This window comes from Stegostoma tigrinum, chromosome 1 (assembly GCF_030684315.1).
Source record: "Stegostoma tigrinum isolate sSteTig4 chromosome 1, sSteTig4.hap1, whole genome shotgun sequence".
NCBI lineage: Eukaryota > Metazoa > Chordata > Chondrichthyes > Orectolobiformes > Stegostomatidae > Stegostoma > Stegostoma tigrinum.
The window spans coordinates 114,726,364-114,747,863 of record NC_081354.1 but is presented as its reverse complement, the minus strand read 5'-3'; the positions used below and the strand labels follow the sequence as shown (position 1 = coordinate 114,747,863).

At 44.4% G+C, this 21,500-nt stretch overlaps 1 protein-coding gene across 4 annotated transcripts in view; it reads left to right on the top strand.

Moving 5' to 3' along the window:
• mtus1b (microtubule associated tumor suppressor 1b) overlaps nucleotides 1-21,500 on the top strand; it is a 168,713-nt gene that overhangs the window by 121,063 nt on the left and 26,150 nt on the right. For all 4 annotated transcript variants that reach the window (XM_048531381.2, XM_048531374.2, XM_048531357.2 and 1 more), the window contains exon 8: nucleotides 13,879-13,945. In XM_048531381.2, the coding sequence (XP_048387338.2) occupies nucleotides 13,879-13,945 (67 nt within the window). The remainder of the gene's footprint in view (nucleotides 1-13,878; nucleotides 13,946-21,500) is intronic.

The following is a 21,500-nucleotide window of genomic DNA, read 5'->3' as shown; positions in this document are numbered from 1 at the left end:
CATCTGCAGTTCCCATTATCTCTGATACTATTTTAACCTCACTGCGAAGCCTCTTCCAGGGATGCCTAACCTGAAGAAGTTACCCTCCTCCCTCCGGACCAACCTCAGGGAATCTCTCTCCCATTGCAACTCTCTTGTAATCTCTTCGGGATTGAAACTGCTCGACCATGTCCTGAAGCAAACCAGGTACCACAGCCACATCACCTTTCTCAGCACCTGCCTACGGAACCAGATCATCCCCAAGGGACTACAGTCCACATTTCAGCCTTCCCAATTTGGCCCCAACCGTGACCACCTCTACACCCAGAATATTCAGACCCTTCAGAAGCGGTTCTCCCTGCGAGTCCTGAAACAGACACTTGCAGCCATGCACCGGCACCTCCAGGCACTGCAATCCAGCCTGCCCCAGCTCAGAGCCTCCCTCTCCCAGACCTGCAAGGGACCCCTGCTGTTTTTTATCCTCCGCAGGATCCACAGACTGAACACCCAGTTCCACTCAGCTTTACTGGACACCAAAAATCGTAAGTACAACCAACTCACTGGCCCCTGCCACCCACAAGAGGATTCCTGCGCCTCCCAAATCCCGACTCTGTCCCTGCCCCTCCCCCACCATGCACCCGCCGCCATTGACCATGAGGACACGGCCGGAGACCCCACCGATGACGTCACATCGGCCTCCGCCGGCCACAGAACTTCCGGAACCGCTGCTGCAGTCACCACCTCCACGTCCAGGTACTACAGCCCACACACCACCCTCACCTCAGCTGCTGCCGCCCACCCCGATCCTCCCACCGCCGACGGAACCCCGCCCACGGCCGACGCCGACGGAACCCCGCCCACGGCCGACGGAACCCCGCCCACGGCCGACGGAACCCCGCCCACGGCCGACGGAACCCCGCCCACGGCCGACGACATCATCGCTCCGCCCACAACCTCCACAGCCTGCAACCCCAGAGGAGACAGCCACCCTGAGCCCTGCCGAATCTTCACCATCCCCCCAGACCTCCCACTGACTGCGGACGAACGGTCAGTCCTGAGCAAGGGGCTCACCTTTGTCCCCCTACAACCACACATCAACGAATACCAGTCACGGTCGGACATAGAGCAGTTTTTCCGCCGTCTTCGCCTGCATGCCTACTTCTTCAACCGGGAACCTAACCCTCCTTCCACTGACCCCTTCACCCGCTTCCAACACAAGTCCTCCTCCTGGACACCACCCCCAGGCCTCCTACCCTCCCTCGACCTCTTCATCTCCAACTGCCGTCGAGACATTAACCGCCTCAACCTCTCCACCCCTCTCACCCACTCCAACCTCTCCCCCGCAGAACGGGCAGCCCTCCGCTCCCTCCGCTCCAACCCCAACCTCACCATCAAACCCGCAGACAAGGGTGGCGCAGTGGTAGTATGGCGTACTGACCTCTACATCGCCGAGGCCAGACGCCAACTCTCCGACACCACCTCCTACCGCCTCCTCGATCATGACCCCACACCCGAGCACCAAACCATCATCTCCAACACCATTCATGACCTCATCACCTCAGGGGACCTCCCACCCACAGCCTCCAACCTCATTGTTCCCCAACCCCGCACAGCCCGTTTCTATCTCCTTCCCAAAATCCACAAACCTGCCTGCCCTGGTCGACCCATCGTCTCAGCCTGCTCCTGCCCCACCGAACTCATCTCCACCTATCTGGACTCCATTCTCTCCCCTTTGGTCCAGGAACTCCCCACCTATGTCCGTGACACCACCCACGCCCTCCACCTCCTCCAGGACTTCCAATTCCCTGGCCCCCAACACCTCATATTCACCATGGACGTCCAGTCCCTGTACACCTGCATTCCGCATGGAGATGGCCTCAAGGCCCTCCGCTTCTTCCTGTCCCGCAGGCCCGACCAGGCCCCCTCCACCGACACTCTCATCCGCCTAGCGGAACTCGTCCTCACACTCAACAACTTCTCTTTTGACTCCTCCCACTTCCTACAGACTAAGGGGGTGGCCATGGGCACCCGCATGGGCCCCAGCTATGCCTGCCTCTTTGTAGGTTACGTGGAACAGTCCATCTTCCGCACCTACACAGGCCCCAAACCCCACCTCTTCCTCCGGTACATTGATGACTGTATCGGCGCCGCCTCTTGCTCCCCAGAGGAGCTCGAACAGTTCATCCACTTCACCAACACCTTCCACCCCAACCTTCAGTTCACCTGGGCCATCTCCAACACATCCCTCACCTTCCTGGACCTCTCAGTCTCCATCTCAGGCAACCATCCCCTATTCCCAATTCCTCCGCCTCTGCCGCATCTGCTCCCACGATAAGACATTCCACTCCCGCACATCCCAGATGTCCAAGTTCTTTAAGGACCGCAACTTCCCCCCCACGGTGATTGAGAACGCCCTTGACCGCGTCTGCCGCATTTCCCGCGACACATCCCTCACACCCCGCCCCCGCCACAACCGCCCCAAGAGGATCCCCCTCGTTCTCACACACCACCCTACCAACCTCCGGATACAACGCATTATCCTCCGACACTTCCGCCATTTACAATCCGACCCCACCACCCAAGACATTTTTCCATCCCCACCCCTGTCTGCTTTCCGGAGAGACCACTCTCTCCGTGACTCCCTTGTTCGCTCCACACTGCCCTCCAACCCCACCACACCCGGCACCTTCCCCTGCAACCGCAGGAAATGCTACACTTGTCCCCACACCTCCTCCCTCACCCCCATCCCAGGCCCCAAGATGACATTCCACATTAAGCAGAGGTTCACCTGCACATCTGCCAATGTGGTATACTGCATCCACTGTACCCGGTGCGGCTTTCTCTACATTGGGGAAACCAAGCGGAGGCTTGGGGACCGCTTTGCAGAACACCTCCGCTCAGTTCGCAACAAACAACTGCACCTCCCAGTCGCAAACCATTTCCACTCCCCCTCCCATTCTCTTGATGACATGTCCATCATGGGCCTCCTGCACTGCCACAATGATGCCACCCGAAGGTTGCAGGAACAGCAACTCATATTCCGCCTGGGAACCCTGCAGCCATATGGTATCAATGTGGACTTCACCAGTTTCAAAATCTCCCCTTCCCCCACTGCATCCCTAAACCAGCCCAGTTCATCCCCTCCCCCCACTGCACCACACAACCAGCCCAGCTCTTCCCCCCCACCCACTGCATCCCAAAACCAGTCCAACCTGTCTCTGCCTCCCTAACCGGTTCTTCCTCTCACCCATCCCTTCCTCCCACCCCCAGCCGCACCCCCAGCTACCTACTAACCTCATCCCACCTCCTTGACCTGTCCGTCTTCCCTGGACTGACCTATCCCCTCCCTACCTCCCCACCTACACCCTCTCCACCTATCTTCTTTGCTCTCCATCTTCGGTCCGCCTCCCCCTCTCTCCCTATTTATTCCAGTTCCCTCCCCCCATCCCCCTCTCTGATGAAGGGTCTAGGCCCGAAACGTCAGCTTTTGTGCTCCTGAGATGCTGCTTGGCCTGCTGTGTTCATCCAGCCTCACATTTTATCATCAGAAGGAAGGTATAAGTTATTTTTAATCTCTCCAATTTGGTTTGGAATAAAATATTGTGGATTTGTCTCTCGTTGAACTTTATTTGGCACACTTTTTTTAAAAATCAAACCTGATCTAGAAAGCTTATTCAGAAGTAATATGTGAAATCTGAATTTTAGCTACTAATGTTCATATGTACATTCTCAATTGCTCGGAATGTCTGTAGACTTCTCGTTGTGACGCTTTGTTACAAATGCCTTGTCATTTTGACGTTTGAAAACAACTGACATCCGTTGACTCAAATCCATTTAAGGATCCTGAATTGTAGGAGGAGAGGTTAGAGTCCAGCTGTTTTGCTGAAGCAATGGAGTTAAGATCTTTTCAAGGGTTTTGCTAACAAGTAGAAGGAAGACTTGGGATAAGTGAACCATTTTCAGGATAGCAAATTGTTACTCGTTGAGTGCCAGAAGGAGCAGTACTGGGGCTGCAACTACTAACTGTTTGTTTATTTTAATAAACAAAGTGCATGTACTATTTCCAAGTGTACAGATGACACAGATGGGAAGGCATGTGGGGGGGGCGATGTAGAGAGAGAGAAAGGCCAGGTGGATTGGCCATGCTAAATTGCCCGTAGTGTTCAGGGGTGTGTGGGTTATAGGGGGCTGAGAATGGGTCTGGGTGGGATGCTTCAAAAGGGCGGTGTGGACTTGTTGGGCCCAAGGGCCTGTTTCCACACCGTAGGGAATCTAATCTACTCTGTCCTCATCAGTTGTCTTGGTTACTTCTTGGGAAAAAAAACTTGATCAAGTTTGAGATGTTATTTTCCTTGCACAAAAGTATGCTGGCTGTCCCTCATATTCCTTACTCTTCAAATTCATATAAGTACAATCTTTCAGAATCACTTCCAACAAATTAACCACCACTTTAAGTCAGATTCTCGGGTCTACAGTTCCCGGGCATCTCCTTGCATCTGGTTTTTAAAGGCACAGCATTAGCCACCCTCTAGCCATTTTGGCACCTCATTGTAGTTTTATAGATGATACATAAGGCGCCATGCGGTTTCCTCCCCAACTTCCCATAAAGTCCTGGGATCCACCTGAACAGGTCCCAGAGATTTATCCACCTATTGTTTTCTAAGACCTTTGTTTCCTTTTATGTAAAGTGAGCTACTTTTTGGTCTTGAAGGGAATGAGATCTAAATAGGAATGAGTGCATTTATAAGAATGACGTAATCTTATTGAAACATCCATGGGGACTTGACAGGGTAGATGTAGAGAGGTTGTTTTTCCCTTTATGGAAGTGCCTAAGACCAGCGGGCATAGTGTCAAATTAAGGGTTCACAGATTTAAGACAGAAAAGGAAGAATTTCTTCTGAGGCTGAGGTGAAACTTGGAATTCTTTACCAAAGAGGGCTGTTGAGGCTGTCCTTGAATATATTCAAGGCTGAGACCGATCCATTTAGTCCATATGGGAATCGGGTTTCTGGGGAAAAGGGCAGGTGAATGGATTTGAGGATGAACAGATTACCTATGATCTCTCTGAATGATTGAGCAGACTTTGGGCTGAATAGCCTACTGGAGCTACATCTTGTAGTGTTATAGTCTAATGCCCTGATGAATTAAATTTTGAAAATGCTGTAGATTAGGTTATTTATTTTGCTGGGGCTTGATATGAGAATATGGTGATGGGGAAGGTGGCATGGTACTCAAGTGGTTATAAGAGAGCAGTGTGAATTGCCAAATGCCTTAATGTTTTCGCAGTGAGGTGGAGAGTTTACTTTGTCACAGGTCTTCAGCAAGGGGTGTTGACTAGCCTAACCAAGTTTAGGCCAAAGTAATCAAAGTGTAATCATATGTAATAATTTCATAGATGGCTAGCATGGATGATAATATTGATTGGCTGGTAGTCCAAAGGAACCATTTTGTACTCATTTGCAACGTAACAAATGTGATACTCTTCTTCCTGTTGAAATGTTCAGCCCCTAGATGAGTGGAGAAGTAAGGCACAGTTAGTGCTGCGCACAAAGAGGAAATGAAGAGCTCCAAAGCCTTTATGTCCCAGCAGATTTGCGCAGGATGATTGTTTTTCAAGCCTGGGATAGAAGTTGGATTAATTTGGTGGCAAATGAGAGTTGAGGCAAGGAATTAACTGACAATTTTGCCTAGCTTTTCTATAATGTCCCAAGGCAATTCCATAGCATCAAGTAAAATTTGACACTAAAGCACATGAAATAGTGACCGGAAGCTTGGAAAGAGCTAAGCTTTGAATTTTGAGACCGTAAAGGTGGAGTGATTTACGAAGGGAATTCACATCTTAAGCCATGGCAATTGAAGATGGTGGGGCAACCTCAAATCGGAGCTGAGAAAACCAGCATTGAGGAAATGTGTAAATTGATAGTTATAGGTCTGGTGGTGATGCAATGAAAAGATTTGAAAGCAAAAGATGAGAATTTTAAACTAGAGGCCACATTTACCAGTGAGTAATAAGGATGATGGAGGAGTGTGACTTGCTGTAAGTTTTTAGTTAAATGAGAGAGGTTAGCCAGGTATGCACTATAGTCTAGTCTGAAGATTAACTAGATTTAGTGCTGGATGTGAGTTTCAGTAACAGGAGCTCTGAAATAAGGAAGCCAAATGATTTTCCAGAAGCAGAACTAATGATGGCATGTGATGCTTACTTTGGAACCAAATGTCAAGTTAAAGTTGCTGACAGTCAACATCTAGAGTTTGCCATCATGTCTTTGCAGTGTTTAATTGGAGAAAATATTTCATTCAATGTGTGTTGAATGAGCAACCTATTTCCACGGAGCTTGAAAGTACAAGCATGTATAAGGTGCAGTTCGTTTTGGAAAGCTAAACTGCTTTTATTCTGCAGCAGAGTGGATGACAGTGAAGTGACAACTTTATTATAATAAGTCTTCCTTAATCTGCACATTTTTGAATGGAAGGTGAGATATGTTTTTGCTTTATGTCAAGATTTGGAATGTGTGGCATAAGGGCTTTAGGTATCAGTGCATTTAATAATTAACTTGTCAGGCTTTATGGAAACTTACTTAACAGAAGTCTAGTCTTTGACGCAGAAGTGGTAATGGGTATTTGTTTATGTAGGGATAGTTTTACAAGCAGTCAGAAAACACTGAAGACCATTTAGTCTGCTTTAACTTAGCATTTGGAACTGATTTTTTTTGGTTGGGGGGGAAACAGTTTTTTGTAATGTGAGGTTTCAGTTTGCAGTTGTATTTGTTGAAGTCGACGGTGTGACACAGTTCTCCTGGAGTAAGGAGTGAGTTCAGAAAAGTTAAATGGGTTACTTCACTTTCAGACTAAAAATTAGTAACTATCAGTCCAGTATTGTCTCAGGAGACAAGTGCAATTTGAAGCTGAACAAATCTTAGTTCAGCTCAGTTGTGTGAGTACATGAGGGGAAAAATCTATCAAATTCTCTAGACTAGAAATTGAATGAAACAGTTAGGTCAACCTAAATATGTGATTGACAAGTAAACTTTCCCCTGTTGGAGTACTGTGAAGGTTTGCAGTCAAGCAAAGGAGTACATGTTCTGAAATCACCCATTATACGTAAATGATTGTGTTGTGTTCTGTTTTGCGCAAGAAACTGATTTCATTGTTCAAACCAGACTGTAGCATTGCATGCTAGTTTGGATGAAAAGTCATTTTATTTTATGGCAAAAGAAGACTTTCTCCAGCCAGACTTCAGTCTATAATCTGACTGTAATAACACCAACTGGGATCATAAAGTGCATAAAAATGTGGAAATTTGGGCGCTTCTGGTGCAATGGCAGTGCCCATACCTCTCAGCTTGGCCAGAAGACTTGGCTTAAGTCCAGTTTGCTTTCGATGTTAGGGAAGGTTGATTTTAAAACGTTGGCTTAATCTTGGTTATAACTCAAGTTTGGCCAAAGTCTTCATCAGCATTGCAGATTGCTAAGAGGAACACGAATAGTTTCATGTGAACAGTTTGTCCTTTTTTGAAAGCTCATCTAGTCTGTCTTGTGTTTGGATTGTAAAGGGTGATTTGCCCAAGTTAACCATGCAAGCTCACAATCTCCAAAATTGCTAGTTTAGCTGCTGGATAGAACTGGTTCTTGAAAATTGACCACTGACATGTTGTGAAGTTTGAATTTTTGTTGAGAATGAAAGCTCTCATTTTTAAACTAGATGTTGAACCAGTGACTTAACATAAGCCCTTAACACGTTACCATATCATAAAAAGCACGAGACAATGTGAAAACAAAGAAATACAGGGACCGGTAATCTGACAGTATGCTGGGGAATCTCGGTAGGTCTGGCAGCATCTACAGAGCAAAACACAGTTGATGTTTTGAGCCCAGAGACTGAAGGATCAGGAGTGAAAATAGCTGAGAAAGGGTGGTATTTACACTGACAGGAAGAGGGGAGTGAGTAGAATATGTGGGGATAGTGCCCAGAGAGAGAGGAAAAAGGATGGGATATGCAAACAACAAATATCTGATCATCAGTGAGAAATATGATTGGCTGAAAAGGGGTTGGCTGTGCTGGAAGGAACATGTGCAAAACAGACCTAGGGGTGTGGGTGGGGGTTGAGTAACCAACATTGTTCAACACTTTGAGAACAACCATGTTGCATGCTGCAGCCTGTTTAGAAGTGTAGAAGGAAGGTGGTGTTGAGCCTCACAGAAGCACTGCATCCACATACTTGTCTCTTTGTAGGCCACACGGGACGTTCCTTGTTCAGTTCCACTCTAGTCCCTTCCCACAGCACATCACTTGCTTTTCTGATGACATAATCAGTACTGCTTCTCTCATGTGGAATTAGGAAAACAGATCAATTTTACTCCCAGTTTCTATTCTGTTGGTTCCTTCAGCTGATCCATCTTTGACTACTCCATTCCTTTCATGACCATTAGTTTCATCTCTGAAGATAGGCTTGGCACTGATTTTACAAACTCCACCAGATTCTAATTTTTAAATGCATATGTTATGAAGAACTGGTCAGCAAAATGTGCAATGTTCCTGCTGGTATTCACAGCTAAGACGTAACATCACGCAATGCTGGTTATTAATGTTAAAGATTTTGTTGATCTGACTAGTCCAATAACAAGCTTCAGCCATCAGAACAAATTGAACCAATTTATAACCATACTTTTGAAGGCTGTCATTTCTAGTGTCCTGTTAGTTTGTTACCAATTTGGAACTTCTCTTGGGCGCTTAATATGCAAAAGAGTTAGTGAGGTATATTCTAAACCGTTTTGACTTGAATTTTATCACCTTAAATCTCCAAATTTGTTCCATTAAAACTTGTTCCGTGCTGAGGTGACTCCAATACAGTTTGTGGTGTTGATATTCATAAGTGAATTCTTTTTTTGGGCATGCAGTCCAAGAGGTTCTACCGTGTCCAGCTCTTCCCCCGACCCGGCCAAAAGGTCCTTAAACTGGAGCCATTCCCATCTATCAGCTGCAATTTTTGGTGTGTTCCTCAGCAGATTCTCCTGAACCCGGGAGTATCATTCAGTTCCTGTTCACGTGTTGCGTAGAAATGTTTTCCCAGTCCATCCAAAATAAGGTGGTGATCCATGAAGGTAAAATCTTCAGTATACATAAAATAGTACAGGCCCTTCTGCCCACAATGTTGTGCTGACCTATTATCCTACTAAGACTAATCTGCCTTTCATTCCCTACAGTTTACTATCTTCCATGTGCCTATCCAAGAGTCACTTAAAAGTCTGTGAAGTATCTGACTCCACTACCACTGCCGGCAGTGCATTCCACACGCTCACCACTCTGTGAAGAACCTACCTCTGACATCTCTCCTATACCTTCCTCCAATCACATTTAAAAAGTATGCCCCTTCGTGTTAGCCATTTCCACCCTGGGAAAAAGTCTCTGGCTATCCACTCATGCCTCTCATCATCTCAAATCTATATGTGGATTTCTCCTCAAGTTTACTATTAATACTCAGCACCTGTAACCAGTTTGGGAGTCAGTAAATCATTTAAGAGCAAGAGGATCAATCAATTCTTTCTCTGTTACACCTGAACCTTAACACAGCACCTTCAGGTAGTCTGACCCAACAGCAATGAGGTGCATTTTAAAACCTGAAAGGGTTGCATAACCTCAATAAAACAAATGCAACATGTAGTTTTCTCCACTAGGGGTAAAATTCTGGTTAGAAAGTAGGAGATGCAACCAGCCCAGCTCGTCCCCACCCCCCCACCGCATCCCAAAACCAGTCCAGCCTGTCTCCGCCTCTCTAACCTGTTCTTCCTCTCACTCATCCCTTCCTCCCACCTCAAGCTGCACCTCCATTTCTGACCTACTACCTCATTCCGCCTCCTTGACCTGTCCGTCTTCCCTAGACTGACCTATCTCCTCCCTCTGTTCCCCTCCCCCATACTCCCTTCTCCCCTCCCCACCTCTACTCTACTCCCCTCCCCACCTATCATCATCTTTTCTCTCCATCTTCGGTCCACGTCTCCCTATTTATTCCAGAACCCTCTCCCCATCCCACCTCTCTGATGAAGGGTCTAAGCCCAAAACGTCAGCTTTTGTGCTCCTGAGATGCTGCTTGGCCTGTTGTGTTCATCCAGCTCCACACTTTGTTATCTTGGATTCTCCAGCATCTGCAGTTCCCATTTATCACAGATGCTTTCACAATTGCTGTGTCTGGTATGTTTCTCCAATTCCTCACTCATGTGCCATCTCAATCATTTGAGATGCCTTCCACTTTATCTGAAGGCTGGAGGTGGTCGGTGTTCATTTGAAAATAACATTCAAAACTGCCTAAGGGGAAAAGATTGTACCCAAGACCACGTTCATCCAAAGATGGGGTTTGAAGGAGTCCATGAACAATCTACACAGACATCAATTGTCATATTTTATGACCCACTGTAATAGTATCTTTAATGGAGAGCCACTACTCTTGGAGTTGTATCCAGTGCTGGTTGCACTTTTGTGAAAGGTACACATGGTAGCCAATTTGCAGCCTTTCAATCAGGGTTGATAGAAACCAGGTTTCTGTACTATATAAGAAGCATAATTTACAACTGCAAGTCAATAGACATGACTATAGGCATATAACAACAGTACTAATGAACTCTAATCCCCTTAAACTCCCCACTGTAGGCAGCTAGAGACACAATAGGGCAAATAGACTATTGGTGAAGATAGACAAGAACTGGATAGCCAGTTGGGATCTTTGCCTCCTGATTCCAATGTTGACATTATCTTCAGCTCACCTGGCCCATTTCTTTCTCTAGAAGCTTCCATTAGTCTGTAAATGTGACAGTTTCACTTGGGAACTATCTGATCAACTTCAAAAACAATAGCTCATAGCAACTGCTGCAGGAAAGGTAACTGGTTGTCACCTTTTTAAGCTGAGTTGTTTTTACTGTATAGAGCAGCCAGACTTTTGCTGGGGAGAGCAACAGTCTTCCTTGAGGGAAAGATTTTCTTAAACCATGCAGAGAAGCAGCTTTTGACTGTGGCATCAGCCAGTACTCCACATGTAACCTCCTAGAGGTCATTCTGGTAAAAGAGATATTACCTCCCCACCTACACTCTCCTCTCCACCTATCTTCTTTTCTCTCCATCTTCGGTCCGCCTCCCCCTCTCTCCCTATTTATTCCAGAACCCTCTCCCCATCCCCCTCTCTGATGAAGGGTCTAGTCCCGAAACGTCAACTTTTGTGCTCCTGAGATGCTGCTGGGCCTGCTGTGTTCATCCAGCCTCACATTTTATTATCTTGGATTCTCCAGCATCTGCAGCTCCCATTATCACTGGTACATTATCAGATGGCTTGCTGAGGATTGTCCATTACTTGGCAGAATGCCTTCTCACCGGAACGTTTGAACAAGCTTTCAGATGTAGCCTGGTTGGTGGTAATGAAGGGACTCTAATCAGATTATTGCTACATGTCTGGAGTCTCACCCCCTCTACATCTTGCCCTTGATGTGGGAAACAAGTCATTGTCATCTTGGGCAGACTTTTTTGAATTAGAGCGGCTCATCTTGAGGGACATGTACACCTTCCTGTATTTATGTCAATGCTGTTCTTGGGGGCAACACCCAGATCAGCATAAACTGTAACCAAAAACAAAACCTGCTGGAAAAGCTCAGCAGGTCTGGCAGCATCTGTGGAGAGAAATCTGGACTTAAAGTTCGGGCGGGGTAAGTGATGCTGTCTGTTCGCTTTAAAACTTGTCTTCTGGTGTACAGTTTCCTATCTTTTCTGGTAGAGGACCCACACCTGTTTAAAAACCTCCAGTTAATGCATGTTTTGTCAGCTTTTGCCAACGCTGCTGTCTTTAGGTGATGGTAAATAACTGACTTTTTTTTCATTTTTCTAACCATCCATTTAATTAAACGTTTCATTAAATGAAAGAGCATGTTAAGTGTTTGCTCAAGCTCTCTTCATGTAAGAGTCAGTTGAAAACTTTGCATTGTAAATGTAAACATTCTGGAGCTTTGTATGGTGCTGTTACAATATTTGGACTGTTGACCTGCAGCATTGCAACTGCATCTGTTGTGACTTACTCTGCCCTGACATTGCAAACAGCACTTCAATAAAAGTTTTTTTAAAGACTTGAACCACAATGAAGGTGGGAACATGTTTGAGCCTTTCACCACCTGTTGGATGTCAGTTTGGCAATATCAATGCTGATAGCAATTACCATAATCCTCAGTGTACATGCTCTCACCTGCCCCTTTAGTTTAGGTTTAACCAAATTGGAATATGCTCATGATTTCAGTTGAAAACCTCTTCATTATAATGAGGTAATTGCAGTATCTCAGTGTGGCTGGGTTCTGAATTGGGCTATGCTGAACTGGAACTAACCGATTTTGTAATACAAACTGATTTCATGATTTGAGCTGTACATTATTCACCAGCTGACTGAACTTGGGGTGGGGTTGGGGGGGAAGCGGACTGGGTGGGGGTGTGCTTGATGCCATTGTGTATTAAGTTCAAGAATTAAAAATAGAGCTTTTCCATTACTGAATTCATTGGAAGATCAATGAATGTTCCAGCGCTCAGCTTTAGCTGCTGACATTTGAGTAAAGTAACATTGATCATTGCCCCCACCCCTCCTCCGTCTGTCTGCAGACGCATAGGGCAGTGCCTCCTGTAATAAGTGATTCCCACTTACGAATGCAGATTTTTTTCATCAGGGCTGAGTACTGCAGGAAATATGGTACACATCCTGCACTGAAAGTTAGCTTGGAAGGCAAGGCCTAATGGATCTTTTCCTACAAGTATTTTAAATGTAGAAAGACCAGTTTGGGTTGTGGTGTGGCCACCTGTGCTTTTGCACAATTCACACAAACAGCCAGAAAAAGGGAGAATGGGTTGCAGCAGCAGCAAAATGTGCCTCTACGATCCTTGTGCTGGAAAGAGGGTAACCGGTGATGATTTTTTTTTGATTTGCTGACTGGAACTGAGGGTTTGGTGACTGACGCAAGTAATTTCAGCATTTTTTTTTAGTTCCAGCTGTTTGCTGTAGAATGCTACAAAAACAGCTGAATAATTGTGGCGCATTGAAGAGCCAGATTATTGAGAGCTCGGAACATCCTATATCATTTTAAAGCCACATCCTGACTCTGCTTTAGGGATTAGGAAGCTCAAGTTCAATTTCCTCAGAATTATTGATCGCTGGTGAATCAAATCACTTAATTTTATCTGCTCAGGATTACTGAAGCCCTGATGTCAGGTTTGCATGTTTCCCTGCTGATTATAATAGTGTTCTTGGTTTACGTTTTTCCTTAGTACTTTGCAAGGTGAACAAGAAAAATGTTTGTTTTAAACCTTGTTAGAACTGTGAATTAAAGACTTAATTCAAGTGCCTTATTTGGTAGGGACAGTTATTTTTGAAAGTGTAGTGCATGTCGTCTACATCTACTGATTTGTGATACAAACGGGGAATATTGTGCTCATTAAGAAAGACTGAAGTCTCTTAGAGTTACAGAAGCAGAAGTTGCTGGAAAAGCTCAGGTCTGACAGCATCTTTTTGAAGAAAAAAAAACAGAGCGAATGTTTCAGGTCCGGTGACCCTCCGAAATATTTATGATCAGCTCCATACTTTGCAACATTGGAAGCTTTTTGTAATGGGGAACAATAGATACTGTCATTGTTTCTATTCAAGATAAAGTTGATGTCTCTGGATCTTTTAGAAAATTTGCTTGGGAAAAATATTCTTCTAAACAATGTATCCTGATATATCTTTTTGCTGTCATTGCAGTTTTTTGTGCGCTAGTGATTTAAGCAAATGACCTAAATTTAATGTATTTTGAAAACTCCATACTCACTTGAGTTATTAAGCATAGAAGATTTGTGTTCTGAGTTTTTTGTTTGATTCCCATAGTAACAAAATATTTTTCTTCTCAGCGGGAGGAAGTAGGCAAACAACACAAGGAGCTGTCTCAGGAGCTGCTTAGTCTACGCAGTGAACTAGGTAAGAATTGGAGATTTTGCTCTGTGGCTTTTGTAGTTTAAAATTTAGTTTTGTGGTTTGGCGACTATTAAACTGTAGTTGAACGTTCCATGATATCTGTTAAAACACTTGCATTCCTCTGGAGACTAGCCATTTGACCCAGTTCTTGGAATTCCTAACATTTGGTGTACCAGGAACTGCCTTCAGAAAATCTTTTACCCACCCCCTACAATCTGACTTTAAATGCAAAATAATTGCAAGTATTTAATCATTATTGCTGAATTCTGAAATAATCTTGTTTTGTTGTCCTGTTTAATATCTTTTTATACCTTTCTAGACTTGCGTAAATATTTAAGTAGTGAAACTTTTTTTTATATACTTTGCAGAATGTGCTCACATCCAGTCCAGAAAAAAAAACTCTTCCTTTGGTTCATTGTAACATATTGGAATTAAATACCTAGCCCATCTCAGCCTTGGTTTTTGTGTAGAAATGTGCACACTCACCGGACGCACACATAATGTGGCATAGATAATAAAATGAGAGGCTGGATGAACACAGCATGCCTAGCAGCATCTCAGGAGCACAAAAGCTGACGTTTTCAGGCCTAGACCCTTCATCAGAGAGGGGGATGGGGAGAGGGAACTGGAATAAATAGGGAGAGAGGGGGAGGCGGACCGAAGATGGAGAGAAAAGAAGATAGGTGGAGAGGAGAGTACAGGTAGGGAGGGGATAGGTCAGTCCAGGGAAGACAGACCGGTCAAGGAGGTGGCATGAGGTTAGTAGGTAGGAGATGGAGGTGCGGCTTGGGGTGGGAGGAAGGGATGGGTGAGAGCAAGAACAGGTTAGGGAGGCAGAGACAGGCTGGACTGGTTTTGGGATGCATTGGGGGGAGGGGACGAACTGGGCTAGTTTTGGGATGCGCTGGGGGAAGGGGAGATTTTGAAGCTGGTGAAGTCCACGTTGATACCATTGGGCTGCAGGGCTCCCAAGCGGAATATGAGTTGCTGTTCCTGCAACGTTCGGGTGGCATCATTGTGGCACTGCAGGAGGCCCATGATGGACATGTCATCTAAAGAATGGGAGGGGGAGTGGAAATGGTTTGCGACTGAGAGGTGCAGTTGTTTATTGCGAACCAAGTGGAGGTGTTCTGCAAAGCGGTCCCCGAGCCTCCGCTTGGTTTCCCCAATGTAGAGGAAGCCACACCGGGTACAATGGATGCAGTATACCACATTGGCAGATGTGCAGGTGAACCTCTGCTTAATATGGAAAATCATCTTGGGGCCTGGGATAGGGGTGAGGGGGGAGGTGTGGGGGCAAGTGTAGCATTTCCTGCGGTTGCAGGGGAAGGTGCCGGATGTGGTGGGGTTGGAGGGCAGTGTGGAGCGAACAAGGGAGTCACGGAGAGAGTGGGCAAGTGACTGAAGGGTTAATGGGGAAACACTACTTTTTGGGACTAGTTATCATAATTCTGGTTTAAAATGTTATGGAAAAGGATAAGCCTTCCATAAAAGTTCAAGTTCTGAATTGGAGTAAGGCAAATTTTAATGGTATGAAACAATAACTTCCAAAAGTTGGTTCAAAGTAGGCTGCTCGTAGGTCTAGGGACAACTGACAAGGAGAAAACCTTCTGGAGTATGATAACGAGAGTTCAGAAGCATTATGTTCTTGTTAGTGATGGGTGAAGTCTGCTAAGATTTGGGAATGATAGATTAATAAAAATATTGAGGTTCTGGTCAATTTAAAAATAATGTTTAGATATTGATAACTAGGATCAAATGAATCTCCTGAAGGAGCTTTCTTAGGAAGGAAATCAGGAAGTCAGAATGGATATGAGCGCCTTGGCAGATAACGGTTAGAGGTAATCTAGAAAGGCTCTACAAATCGATTTAAGAGCAAGAGGGCAACCAGAGTGTGATTAGGATCGTGTTGTGTTGAACCTTCTGCAGATGAGAGAGACACTAAATGACTATTTCTCATAAGTTTTTATTGAAAAAGTAGTGGAGGCTAGAGAACTCAGAAATAAATATTGATGTTTTTGAAGACAGTTCACATTAGGGCAGATGAAGTGCTGAAGGTCTTAAAAAGACCTGCTGGGACCTGATCAAGTGTATCCCAGGACGTTGTGGGACGTTAGTGAGGGAATTGCAGACCTCGTAACAAATATTTTTATCATCTGTAACCACAAGTGATATACCAGAGGACTGGAGGAAGACTAATGTTGTACCTTTTTTTTGATAAAGGCTGTATAGAGAATCCTGGAAGCTACACATTTGAGTTTGACATTGGTGGCTAAGTTGGTGATTCTGAAAGATTTGAGTGGTGGTGGAGGGTTGCTTTTCAGACTGGAGGCCTGTGACCAGCGGTGTTCCTCAGGGAATGGTACTGGTTCCACCTTTGTTTCAATTATATAAATGATTTGTATGAGAATATAGAAGATGTGGTTAGTAAATTTGCAGATGCCATCAAAATTGGCTGTGTAGCGTACAGTGAAATTGGTTACCGAAGATTGTACAAAGATCTTGATCAATTGGGTGAGTGGGCCGAGGGGAGGTGGATTTGAGGTATTGCATTTTGGTAAAATGAGCAAGGGCAGGACTTGTACAGTTAATTGTAAGTAGTGTTGTAGAACAGAGAGCCCGTTGGGTTCAAGTACGTAATTGTCTACCTGTGACACAAATTTCAAACAGTGGTTAAGGCATTTAGCATGTTTCCCCTCATCGCTCAGACCTTTGAGTAAGGAGGAAAATGAAGATGATGCTTGATGTGCTGGCCTTTATTGGTCAGTACAATGAGTATAGGAGTCAGAAGGTCATGTGATTGTATAGGACAATGGTTGGGTCGCTTTTGGAGTACTGCATGCGATTCTGGTCCCTCTGCTATTGGAAATGTGTTGGGATCTGGAAGGGTTCAGAAGAGATTTGCAAGGATGTTGCTGGGGTTGGAGGACTTGAGCTATAGGGAGAGTCTGAATAGGCTGGGGCTGTTTTCCCCGTAGTGCGGGACGTGACCTTTTAGATGTTCATAAAATAATGAGGGGCATGGATAGGATGAATGGTTAGGGACTTTTCCCTGGAGTGAGGAAGTGCAGAACTATAGGGCATAGGTTTAAGGCGAGAGGGGAAAGATTTTAAAAGGGACCCTAAGGGGCAACTGTCTCAGGCAGAGGATGATGTGTGTGTGTGGAATGAGCTGCCAGAGGAAGTGATGGAGGCTGGTACAGTTGCAACATTTAAAGGGCATCTGGATGGGTACATAAATAGGAAGGGTTTGACAGGATATGGACCACGTGCTGGTAAATGGCACTAGATTAGTTTAGAATATCTGGCATGGACGAGTCAGACCGAAGGGTCTGTTTCCATGCTGGACCACTGACTCTTTAGTTTGTATAGTCTTGATGAGGCCTCATGAGGTACTGTCTAATTCTGTTTATAGGAAGGATGTTGTTAAACAGGGGAGGGTTCAATTTAAAAAAAAAAACTACCAGGCTGTCATTGGAATAAAGGATTTGAGTTATAAGAGGAGGCTGGAAAAATTGGGATTTTTTTTTCCACTGGTGCATTGGAGGTTGAGGGGTGATGTTAGAGGTTTATAATATCAGGAGGGGTGAAGTTCAGAACTGTGGGACATATATTTTTAAGGCGAGAGGAGAAAACTTGGCACCTTATGTCGTTTAAAAAAAAAGCTTTGTTTTTAAAACAGTTGTTATGTGGAATGTCTGACACACTCTGATGAAGGGTCTAGGCCCGAAACGTCAGCTTTTGTGCTCCTGAGATGCTGCTTGGCCTGCTGTGTTCATCCAGCCTCACATTTTATTATCTTGGATTCTCTAGCATCTGCAGTTCCCATTATCTCTGGTATGTGGAATGAACTGCCAGAGAAAGCGGTGGACGCAGGTAGAGTTATAATGTTTAGAAGACTCTTGGATAAGTTCATGAACAAAAGTTCAGAGGGAAATAGGCCAAGTGCAGGCAGGTGGAACTAGTACAGTTTGGGACTTGGCATGGACTGGTTGGACCAAAGGGTTTGTTGCCATGCTGTATGACTCAAACGACAACGCAGCCAAACTAGTAGAGTCACTACGAAGGACATACTGACAAAACCGTTAGAAAAATCAGAATAGAATCCAATATGAAGTTATGAAAGAGAAATGACTTGACAAATCATCTTCTAGAGTTCTGAGGATAAAATTAGGTAAGAAGCCAAAAGGTAAATATACTTAGATTACCAATACGCATTTGATGAGATGACAGAAACTATTACTCCATTAGCAGGAGCTCATTGTGTTGAGCATGATCTCAAGTGAATCACAAATTTAGTTGATTAACGGAATTGATAGTGAGATTTAAAAAATGTCATTAAGGTTGGAATATTGTAACAATCTCTTCTGATGGTGCTCAAATTTTGGTCAGATAGGCCCACTTAAGTTTGGGGACGATGGGACAAATGCTCAATGAGTATAATAAATTTTGATACACAGAATCACTGCTATGCTTAGGGCGTGTAAACTTAGTTGGTCACCCCCTCTTTACAACAGCATAATGTTTTGGTGTCAATGTCAATAACTGCCGCCATAACAAAAACCTACAATGTTTTGCGGCTTTTATGCTCAGTTGCATGAAAACCTAATGGCACTCCAGGAAAGTGTGATCAGTTCTAACTCAATTTCTTGAGAATTCAGTGGATTTGGTACTCCTTGACACAGCTGTAGGGGCAGAATTCTCATGTAAATTTTCAGTCTAGGGGCAATTCTTATCAGTAGTGGAATTGAGAGTTGCTGGGAAAGTGCAGGAATGTCAGATCAGCCATGATCCTACTGAATGACAGACCAGGATTAAAGGGCTGAATGGCCTATTCCTGTTCCCGTTTCTTAAAGTTTTATGGAAGTACTGCTGGTGTTACAGCCAGTTCAAGGGCAGTGAATTGGCCTTGTCATTATAATTAAAAATGTAGCTCCCCAGAAACGTAAGTCAGTTCCAAGATTTTCTTGAGTAGAAGGCAGCATATTTTTATTGCTGTTTAAACCTGAAAGAAATGTAGAAATGTAACACAATGCACAAATGTGAATAAAAATTGATATGTGGATAATTGTCTCGTACAGAAAGGAAGATAATGTATCAAAAGCAATACACTGGACAAGGGTCAACTGAACTATAAACAGCAGTTCTGGCAGGCATTCCGGAGAGGGAAAGATGGCTAACATTGTCTCCGAAATGACATGGAGATGAAGCCACGTTTGGTGTGAAGTCCTGGCAATGTCATTAAGTCTTGAGTTATTTAGGTTTTAACTGGAGACCATTATTAGAAATGTGGATCAACAGAGGCATGCATATTGCAGGTGTGTTTTGGGTTTTGAAACCTAACATATGCCTCCAGTGTGTGTTGATCACTTATTTGCTTTTAGAGTCTGAGTCTGATTCTGAGTGAGAAACTTCTCTGGTTCCAATTATGAATCCATCTCAATTTCTCGATGAAAGCTGCTGCTTGAAATGCAGGGCCTTAACATTTTCTTTCGTCAAGGGTAATAATTTCCAAGCTGGATAACTGCAGGAAAGTCTTTCATCTTCGTTATGAGATCTATCGTACAGATGTGAATTTAACGCGAGAAGATTGGTGATTATTCTCTCTGAACTGGCTTCAGTCTCTCTTGATAAATGGTACTTTCAGTTTAGATGACTTTGCTTCAACCTGTCTGGAATAACCAAGTTCCAGAAAACCAATGGTCAGTTGATCACTCTGGCATTTTAAAATTTTCTTTGTCTTAAAACCATGTCAATCCTGTTGCCACTCCCAAACCCCATGTTGAACATTGATCCATTTTTCAGTATTGATGGCCCTTGAGCCCTTCTCCAAGGTCATTTTCTCTTTGGTAGCTGTTGAAGCCAATTAGCCAAGTAGCAGAAGCTGTTAGGCACACACATACCAATTGCAAAGCCCGTTTTACCTGGTGTAAGGCATAGGCCCTGAGCCAACGATTGCTCAGGTTCAATCTACTTTTATCCATATTTGTGGATTTAGTGAAAGTAGTGTGGGCAAATAATTTTAGCAGATGTGGTATTATGTGGTGAGTAAAAGAAATGATACACTTGAAAAAATAGAAAAGCAAAATACTTGCAATAGTACAGAGGAATCAGAGTGTCCTTTTGTTGATGAGGTCAGTAGCACCTAGGTTTGGTAATTACGAAGGTAGATGCAATGTTTATTGTAAGGATTTGGACAATCGAATTGGGGAAATCTTGTTCCTTGCTATAATATAGAGAGCACTGATGGGATCGTACACTCATATATTGTGTGGTTTTCGTCTCCTTGACTAGACCTGAACTTTGAAGCAGTTCAGAGAAGATTCATTAGGTTCGTTTTTGGGATGAAGAGGTTGCCTTTTGGAGAGGGAATGAAAAGATTGGAGCAGAAGAATGAGGGCTGTGCTCGTTGAAAGTGTTCAGTGAGAAATTCATTTGGTAAATGCTGAGGTGGTATTTCTTTAAGGGAGCCCAGTAACCGGGGACAGTGTTTAAAAATGCTTGACTGGGTTTTTCATTTAAGATGAAGATGGAATACTTTGGAAGGGTTGAGATCTTGGACTTTTCTATTCCAGAGGCCAGTCCTTGAGCTCAGACATGGCTGATCGAAGTTGAGCTCTGTGAAGGTTACAAGTCTGTCTTTCAATATCCAAAATGATATGCGTAGCTGTTCAGTCATTTGCTTGTATTTTGCAAACATACATATTGCTTATTTAAATATGCATTGGGGTTGTATTGCAAACCTCGTGACAGGATGGAGATATTGGTAGTTATAGGGTGTTTTAAGGCTATTTGATCAGTCAAGAACTATGTTGGATTAGAAGACTTCTGGTAATGTGCTTGTTGGTTCATGTAGCAGTTCTTGGTGTTTTAAGATAACCAAGTTGGACTAATCAGTCAATCCTGTAATCTAGGGCAGACCATTCTGAAATAACGAAGTGTGGAGCTGGATGGACAGAGCAGGCCAAGCAGCATCTTAAGAGCCAAAAGCTGACATTTCGGGCCTAGACCCTACATTAGAAACCATTTTGAGGTAGTTTGATGATGGGTGGCTGGTGGAGCTGTGAAGAGCTTCTGTCACTTTCACAAAGCTGATGAAGGGCCTAGGCCTGAAACGTCAGCTTTTGTGCTCCTGAGATGCTGCTGGGCCTGCTGTGTTCATCCAGCCTCACATTTTATTATCTTGGATTCTCCAGCATCTGCAGTTCCCATTATCACTGATGAAATTCATGTACTCTGTTTATGCCATCTGTTTATTGACTTCTAATGATTGATATTTCCCCGCAGTTTTCTTCAGCCAGGATTCATGGGTGCCATTCATGGCTAAATTTGCATTTATTTTACTCTTAAACCTTTTGGCATTCATTTGAGGTTGATAAGTCTAGATCCAAGTGATTCTGTGCACTACATCTTGGTGCTGGTTCATGTTGCCCCCAACTTCATTGGGAGAAAATTGATTTGGTTTCTTTTTGGGGATCAAGTCAATGGCCTGCAGAATACATAAAATGTACAAATTTGGTGCTGGAGAAGGCAAGTCGGCCCCTCTAGCCTGCTCTGT